The 9,149-nt window shown below is 49.2% G+C and overlaps 1 protein-coding gene across 1 annotated transcript in view; it reads left to right on the forward strand.

Moving 5' to 3' along the window:
* APCDD1 (adenomatosis polyposis coli down-regulated 1) overlaps window positions 1–2,479 on the forward strand; it is a 39,039-nt gene extending 36,560 nt beyond the window's left edge. Inside the window, exon 5 of the mRNA XM_011936614.1 lies at window positions 1,391–2,479. Coding sequence (XP_011792004.1) covers window positions 1,391–1,839 — 449 coding nt within the window. The 3' untranslated portion in view covers window positions 1,840–2,479. The remainder of the gene's footprint in view (window positions 1–1,390) is intronic.
* The last annotated feature ends 6,670 nt before the right edge of the window (window positions 2,480–9,149 follow it).

Genomic DNA, 9,149 nt, shown 5'->3' on the forward strand with positions numbered 1-9,149 from the left:
AATAAATTAGCTGGATGTGGTGGCATGTGCCTGTAGTCCCAGCTATTCCGGAGGCTGAGCTAGGAGGATCGCTTGAGCCCGGGAAGTTGAGGCTGCAGTGAGATATGATCATGCCACTGTACTCCAGGCTGGGCAACAGAGCAAGACCCCATCTGTAAAAAACAAAAAAAGAAATCTCAAGTCTGCACTTTGTGTTTTTTATACACAACTCTGGCGGATTCCATGCTGCCCCTCTAATAACACTGCATTTGCTTGCGTGCCACAGTGCTTTCTCGAGTGGGCAGGAAAGAGGTATTAGTGACACCTCAGGTGCTCAGAGCTGTCCTTTCCAACCCTGAGCTTGTCGTGTAATTGAGAGGTTGTCACCTGCTTGGAGGTGGGAGCATCTGTGGGAAGGTTCAGGCTGTGTCCTTATCACTAAATGAGGAGAGGAGGGAGGAGCTACACCAGGCTGCTAGCAACAAAGCAGGATTTGTGGTTGCTATTTTTAGAAGGTTGCTTTTTTTTTTTTTTTTTTTCAGTTTGAGCATTTTTGTAAAATGGTGTCGGCCCTATCATGCCAAATAAAGAGGGATAGCCTCGATCCCAGGTGACTCGTCCAGGATGGCATTCCAGGGTTCAGTCCCATTACTGTAAAATGTTTCTGTTAACCCAGAAAGTCCTGGAAGACTTTAGCCCTCCTTTTGGGTAGCAAGGTTTGCTCCAGGAATACAGGCCCTTTGAGAAACTTAATTGAGAGCAAACAATCTTTACTTGACTCCACCCCAAAGCTCATCATGTTATACACGGAAGCGGCCCCCAGAGGGACCTTCAGAAGCAATTCTCCACAAAAGCTGGGGTTTGTATTTAATTTATTTACTCACATTTTTCTTGCTTGCAGCCTAACTTATTTTAGATGCCTGACGTATGGGCCCGTAGGAATGTGTGAGAATGCCAACTAGAATAGGTGTTTGACAACAAAACTTTTAGAAACCCGAAAACGTTTTGATAAAAGCAAAATTCCAACCTTTGTTGAGTATTTTTTTCAATCCCAAGGAGTCAGCATCACCAAATAAAACTCCTGAGGAGCACTCCGAGCTGTAGTTTTATTTCTTGCCTGCAGGCACTCCCAGCTGTATTCCGGGCTCAGTGCTTCTACACCACATGGTGTGTGTCGCGTGGCCACCCCTGCAGCATATCGGTGTTACTGCCACCCAGATCAATAGGTTGAACTCTTCCCCGCCTGACAGTGCTTTGACGGTTACTGCAGTCAGACGGGTGGGTCCGTAGGTGGGACTGTTTTTGGAAAAGAAGCCTTGTCTAGTTAGAGTGTGGCCAGTGTTTTCTGGGTGATTTTCTGGATCCCAGGCCTACTCCCTGGAGTCACGGAACTCTCCTCTCTCCTTCGCAGTGAATCACATGAAGGTCACCCCCATGGATGCAGCCACAGCCTCACTGCTCAACGTCTTCAACGGGAATGAGTGTGGGGCCGAGGGCTCCTGGCAGGTGGGCATCCAGCAGGATGTGACCCACACCAATGGCTGCGTGGCCCTGGGCATCAAACTACCTCACACGGAGTACGAGATCTTCAAAATGGAACAGGATACCCGGGGACGCTATCTGCTGTTCAATGGCCAGAGGCCCAGCGATGGGTCCAGTCCAGACAGGCCAGAGAAGAGAGCCACGTCCTACCAGATGCCCTTGGTCCAGTGTGCCTCCTCTTCGCCGAGGGCAGAGGACCTCGCAGAAGACAGCGGAAGCTACCTGTATGGCCGGGCCCCTGGGAGGCACACCTGGCCCCTGCTGCTGGCTGCACTCGCCTGCCTTGTCACTCTGCTGCATTGGAACATCCGCAGATAGAAGTTTTAGAAAGTTGTATTTTTCCAAACCAGGATTCCTTACTATTGACAGATTTTCTTTACTGAAAGAAAAGACATTTATTCTTTTGATGCACTTGAATGCCAGAGAACTGTCCTTCTTTTTCTCCTCTCCCTCCCTCCCCGCCCCTGAGTCATGAACAGCAAGGAGTGTTTGAAGTTTCTGCTTTGAACTCCGTCCAGCCTGATCCCTGGCCTGAGCAACTTCACAACAGTAATTGCACTTTAAGACAGCCGAGAGTTTTGGACGAGCGTGTTTGGTAGCAGGGATGAAAGCTAAGGCCTCTTATTTTTTTCTCTTAATTATTATTATATTTCTGAGTTAAACTTAGAAGAAACAACTATCAAGCTACAGTTTTTCCTGCCATTTTCCTGTGGTTGCAGCCTGTCTTCCTTTGAAATTGTTTTACTCTCTGAGTTTTATATGCTGGAATCCAATGCAGAGTTGGTTTGGGACTGTGATCAAGACACCTTTTATTAATAAAGAAGAGACACAGGTGTAGATATGTATATACAAAAAGATGTACGGTCTGGCTAAACCACCTTCCTAGCCTTTATGCAAAAAAAGGGGAGAAATGCGTGGAAAAGTATCTGTAATTAAAGTTTCGAAGTAATTTAACCTATTTTTACATCATTTGTCTTACCTTGTTGAGAGAGGAGACTCGCTTGTTGGCTTCTGGTTGTTGCAGGAGGCATGTGGCTTCCTAGCCCTCTCAGTAGACAGGATCACTGGGAAAATAGCAACATCAATCCTGTTACACAGGAGCAGTGACACAGGGGTGGCTGCAGAGTGGTACACGCCACACAAATGATAGAGAAAGTGCCCGTTCATTGCAGTTTCCTCTTCCTGGGGGACCTGAACCCTGACTCACACTGTCTTGTTAGGGGCAGGCGGAGGAAATTGCACTCTGGCATCCATGCCACCTTCTAAGATGAACATGCAGAGACAGAACTTTAGCTGCTCAGAGAGAGTGCAGTGGGCATGGTCTGCCTTGGGGGCTTGCTCCGTTAGACCCTGACTTGGCATGCAACCAAGTCTTTGTGTGAAGCCATCCTATCGTTGCACACACTGACCCACTCAGTGTCTCCTGCCGCTGATGTGGCTCTGTGCTGGCGGTTTCAGGGCCAGTGTGCTTCTTCGCAGGGACATTAGGAGGGCGCAGGAGTGCATGTCTGCCCATTCCTTTGGAGTATCGCGGATGGTGCTATCCAGCACCAAGTGTTACTGCTCGCAGAGACTGAGGAGGGGAAGCGGGAGTAACCGAAAGCCAGATGGAACAAAAGCAAACATGGAAACCATGATCACGGCGAAGAGCCGTCCTGGTATTTAAGAATTAACTTTATGAAATACTGCAACATTCAGTGTGGCATTAAGTTATAATGACCGCATAGAGTACCAAAGTGCTTTATATTTAGAATATATTTTCAGTTGTGGTGCAGACTGAGGAGGCTTATTCAAAATGAAAATACTAACTTAAATGTCTACCAAGTTCAATAAACAAAGATGTCAAAATACTCTCACAAATACATTTTATCTGTGGATCTATTTAATAATGATACTATCTTTAAAAGACATAATAGGCCGGGCGTGGTGGCTCACGCCTGTAATCCCAGCACTTTGGGAGGCCAAGACAGGCGGATCATGTGGTCAGGAGATCGAGACCATCCTGGCTAACATGGTGAAACCCTGTCTCTACTAAAAAAAAATACAAAAAACAAAAATTATCTAGCCGTGGTGGTGCATACCTGTAGACCCTGCTACTCAGGAGCGTGAGGTGGAAGGATGGCTTGAGCCTGGGAGGTGAAGGTTGCAGTGATCCGAGATCACATCACTGCACTCCAGCTTGGGCAACCCCCAGGCTTTCTCTCTCCCACCTCCAACAGAGTGAGACCCTGTCTCAAAAAAAGAAGAAAAAAGGGTAACTAGTCAACAACCAAAAAATAAAAAAAATTTAAAAAATTGGCAAAGGAAAATGTAAATTAAAACCACAATGAGATATCAACTTACCCATTAGGATGGCTATTACAAAATACAAAACAATCAAAACCAGAAAATATCCAGTGTTGGGAAGGATGTGGAGAAACTGGAACTTTATACATTACTGATGGAGATGTAAAATGATTCATCCACTCCAGAAAGTGGTATGGTGGTTCCCCCCAAAAATTAAACATAGAATTACCAAATTGATCCAGCTGTTCTCCTTGTGGGTACATACCCAAAAGAATTAAAAGCAAGGACTTGAACAAACGTAGGGACACCTATGGTCCTAGCAGCATCAATCGCAGTAGCCAAGAGGCGGAAGCAACCTAAATGTCCATCGACGTGAATAAATCAACAACATGTGGAATATTCATGCAAGGAATATCAGCCTTGAAAGGATGGAAATTCTGACACGTTTTACAACATTGATAAAACTTGAGGAGCTTATACTAAGTGAAATAGGCCAGATAACAAAAAGACAAATAGTGATAGTTCCCCTCAGATGAGGCACCTCTAAGAGTCAAATCCATAGAGACAGAAAGGAGAATGGAGGTTTCCAGGGCCAGGAGGGAGAATGCGGCGTTAGTGTTTACTGGGTGCAGATTTTCAGCTGGGAAAGATGAACAGGTTCCAGGGGTAGCCGCACAACAGTGTGAATATAATTTAAAATGGCTAAGATGGCAAATTCTTTGTTAGGTCTATTTTTTTAACACACACACACACACACAAGCATCTAGTTTAGGGATTCAGCAAGACCATACCCAAGAGCCAGGTTTCTCCCACTCCCTGCACCCTCCCTAAATTCTCAGGCCCACCTGGTGGAAAATGAGCCTCCCTGCGCCTGTGCCCCCCACAAAACAAACAAACAAAAACCCTGCCTGGCCTGCTTTTCTCTGCTGTGGAACAGCAACACTTCAGCCCAGGCACCATAATTTTCCTGAAGTGACCAAGTCCCACTGGGCCCTCATCTGGAGCTCAGGACCCCGGCCTCATTATTCCTAAAGGAAAGCACCCCTGAAAACACCCATTCTGGAACAGCCAGGGCAACAGCAGTGACCCCTCCCCTCCCCCGAGCCTTGTCCTTGTCTGAGCCAAAGGGCAGTTGCTCCTCGACGTTGTCCCAGAAGCATCTCTTGCAAGAACTAACATCCATTCTTTCCTTTCTCTCTCCCACCCCCAACTTAGAAGCTCTCTGAGCTCCTCCTGAACTGATCCTGCTATTTGAGGAATTAAAGAGACTCTCACCTCCTTAGAGTGACCAGAAATGAAGGAGTTGGCAACTGATGTTTTTAAATTCCCAAATTACAGATGGCAAACCAAGTTGTGGGGACTGGCACAGAGGGGAGGTGGAGGTTGGGGTTGGTGTAGGGAAGCGGGGCTGCCAGCTAGGCTTTGGGGACCTGCCCAGGCAGAGGGGACAGCCGCTACCAGCGATGAGCTGCAAATGGTAGGAGTGCACAGCTTCTCCTGGCTGATTGGGGAAGATCTGACCCCACGCTTCTTACCCTGATGGAACCAGTGCTCCAAGTGGCCTCTCTTATTTCAGCATGTGCTGGGCTCAGCTGTAGGTGGTGCTGGGCCAGGGTCCGGCTCCTGCACAGCCTGTGTCTCTGACAACGACCTTCCTGCCTGTGAAGCTTTCGTGATTTGAATCCAAGCTCGGAGCCAGTGTCAGGGGGCGTGTCACTGGTCCCCACACCAGGACCGCAGGCCTGATTTCAATGGTGACACTTCCAGCACTTATGCAGGAGCCCTGGGCTGGGCACACGATGTCATATTAACTTTCCATCCTGGGTTTTGAATATCAGAACCCTTGTTTAGGTGAAAAATCTGGAACCTTTACCCCGTAGTAGTTGACTAAGGAAACATAAAGCCTAACCTACCATACTCAGCGATGCTTTCTTTTAACTCAGTTTGTATTTTCTTCACCTTAAGGTGCATTTGAAAGACAGTGGCACATAGGGTGGCAGATAGGCCTTTATTTAATGTTCACACCAAGTGGGTACACTGAGTGGGAACCACCTTAATCTGCTGTTCATTTCTTGCAGCAGTTATGCAAGTAAGTGTCATGATCACCATTGTATAAATGAGGAAGTTGAAATGGGGAGAAATAAATAACTTGCCCAAAATCACCAACTGTGAAGCGGCCGGGGCTGGCCTCGGCCCCTAGGAACTGGGCAGAGCCATCTTTCCATCACGTAATTAATCACTGGGCTAATGGGCCTCATGCAGGAGCTCTTCTCTGTTTCTCCTGTAGCTTGCAGAGGGCAGCTGACTGCTGAGCACAGGTTGCAGGCAGTTTCTCCGTGTGCCCCAAAGCCCTCTGTAGGAAACCGCAGGCCAACAAATGCACGTAGCGCCTGGGGACGCCCAGGACTTGGCCTTCCTCTCAATGCTGGAGCTATTTGATCCAATCGTCTACAAGCCACAAACCATGTTAGCAAAGGAAACATTCTCTCACATGAAGTGCAACTCCATGCCCATTTAATGCACACAGCAGCAGCGCAAGTTAGCGAGCACAGCTGTTCTCCGAGGAGAACGCTCCTCCTGCCCTCTTGGAGAAACCAAACAGCGACCACAAGGAAATCACATGTTGAGTGAGGGCTGTAAACCCAAAGACCCTGGTGATTGAGATCTCCAGCTTTAAAGAACTGCTAGAGAGTAAGTGTGTGCCTGCCCAGTGAGTGGGCAGCCCTCAGCCTTGGCCGCAGGGCAGATGTGAGGCCACGAACTGATAGCATGGGAGCACGGGGCTGGGGTGGCCCAGCCGTCCCCAGAACACTGAGCTACCCACTTCTATCTCCCCACCACAGCCTGATCCGCTTGGCACGTGCTGCTAGTGGTCAGCGTTCTGCTAGCCTGCCGGCTTTGCACCCCCTGGGTGGGAGGAGAATAGCGGAGGGATGAGCCAGGTGCAGGAGGAGGCAGCCCGGGCTCAGAAGTGTCTGGAGAACTTGGTCAGACAGCGAGGCACTGGCACTGTGTTCACGCACCCTGTGCCCTGACCTCCAGCCTCTCTGACGTGTGCACCCCTCACCAGAGAGGACTTTCTGTGCCACAGACAGCCCTTGTTCCCTGCTGTGTTCCTGTTATAAAATAGACTAGGCATGACAGGGTCTTCTGGAAGGTCAGAGCTGTGACTGTCTTGCTTAAAGCTGAGAAAGCAGGAAGAGGAACACAGCAACCTTCTGAACCTGGAGGCGGGCAGGCCCGGAGACAGGGCAGTGTGCAGGTGTGCTTTTTGCTCCGCAGCCTCCAGCTCTCCCTTCTTGCAGGCCGCCTCCTCCATTCCCTCTCCTAAAGGACCTTGCCTTTCCTACACAACTCCATTTCATCCACAGCCAGTGGAGTGCTGGCCTTTTTTTTTTCTTTGTGTCTCCTAACTTTTGTTATTAAAATAAATTTAATTGTGGTAAAATACACATAATGTAAAACGTATCATTTAGCCAGTTTTAAGCGTGCAGTTCTGTGACACTGAGGGCATTCACGTTATTATGCAACCATCACCACCTTCCACCTCCAGCACTTTTTCATCTTCCCAGACTGAACCTCTAGTTCATTAAACCACAACTTGTCCCCCTACTTCCAGCCCCTGCTGCCACCACTCCACTTTCTGTCTCTCTGAATTTGATCACTCTAGGGACCTCCTATGAGTGACATCATACAGTCTCCTTTTGTGTCTGGCTCATTTCACTCACCACGGTGTCCCCAAGGTTCACCCCTATTGTAGCGGGTGTCAGAGCTTCCTGCCTTTCTAAGGCTGAAGGGTATTTCATTGTATGGCATTTTGTGGATCCATTCATCTGTCAGTGAACACTTGGGGTGCTTCTACCTTTGGGTTATTGTAAATAACCCTGATGTGAACATGGGTGTGCAAATAGCTATTCAAGTCCCTGCTTTCAACTCTCTTGGGTGCATACCCAGAAGTGAGATTGCTGGGTCATATAATTCTGTTTCGTTTTTGGTTTTTGCTTGTTTGTTTGTTTGAGGAACCACCTTACTGATTTCCACAGTGGCTGGACCGCTGTGCATTCTCATCAGCTGTGTGTAAAGGCTCCCATTGCTTCATATCCTTGCCAACTCGCGATTTTTTGATAGCATTTTTGATAGCAGCCATCCTAATGGGTGTGAGGTGCTGCCATCATTTCTTTTTGAAATCAAGTGTCCAGTGCATGTGGTCGGAAAACTGAACAGGATTCTGAAGAGGCCACATCACATCTGAAATGTCAGCGTAGGTCTGTGCTGTCAGGCAAACACGTGTGCACTTTGCGTCCACAGGCACACTTCACTCTCACCTCTGTCTGTGCCCGGAGCGTGATTCCAGTTGGTTCTTGGTGTTGAGGTTGTCACCGATGGTGACCTGGTACCTGGTGAGACCCCATTTGCCAGAAGCACATGTGCTCTGTGTTTGTTTCTTGGCTTCAGAACCACGACCATGCCTGCATCGCCTGTCGGATCATCTACCGGTCGGACGAGCACCACCCTCCCATCCTGCCCCCGAAGGCAGACCTGACCATCGGCCTGCACGGGGAGTGGGTGAGCCAGCGCTGCGAGGTGCGCCCCGAAGTCCTCTTCCTCACCCGCCACTTCATCTTCCATGACAACAACAACACCTGGGAGGGCCACTACTACCACTACTCAGACCCGGTGTGCAAGCACCCCACCTTCTCCATCTACGCCCGGGGCCGCTACAGCCGCGGCGTGCTGTCCTCCAGGGTCATGGGAGGCACGGAGTTCGTGTTCAAAGGTAGGGTTCCCATCTCGAGTCCCAGTATCACAGCCGCTACACGGCCCTGTGACATTTTTGGGGAGTCAGAGCTGAGGGAAGGGGCCGCTCTTCTGCCTGAGTTCCGAGGAGAGAAATCAGGGAGCCATTTCGGCCTCAGTCCTTCCCAACGCCCTCTGAGTTTCTCCCTGCTCAGAATGGATCAGGCGGACAGCCTCCGCTTGCAGGCCTGAGTGCGGGGGGGAGTCCACTCCGCTGCATGTGGGGAGTTACCAGTCCAGGGAGGATGTTACTGGGAACGAAATCTCTGGCCAGGTGCAGAGGCTCATGCCTGTAATCCCAACACTTTAGGAAACCAAGGCAGGAGGATCTCATGAGGCCAGAAGTTTGAACCAGCCTGGGCAACAGAGTGAGGTTATCTGTAAAATAACCTGGGCATCTGTAAAATACCAGCCTGGGCAACAGAGTGAGGTTATCTATAAAAAATAAAATAAATTAGCTGGATGTGGTGGCATGTGCCTGTAGTCCCAGCTATTCCGGAGGCTGAGCTAGGAGGATCGCTTGAACCCGGGAAGTTGAGGCTGCA

The sequence above is a fragment of the Colobus angolensis genome, unplaced genomic scaffold (assembly GCF_000951035.1).
Source record: "Colobus angolensis palliatus isolate OR3802 unplaced genomic scaffold, Cang.pa_1.0 Scaffold155, whole genome shotgun sequence".
Taxonomy (NCBI): Eukaryota; Metazoa; Chordata; class Mammalia; order Primates; family Cercopithecidae; genus Colobus; species Colobus angolensis.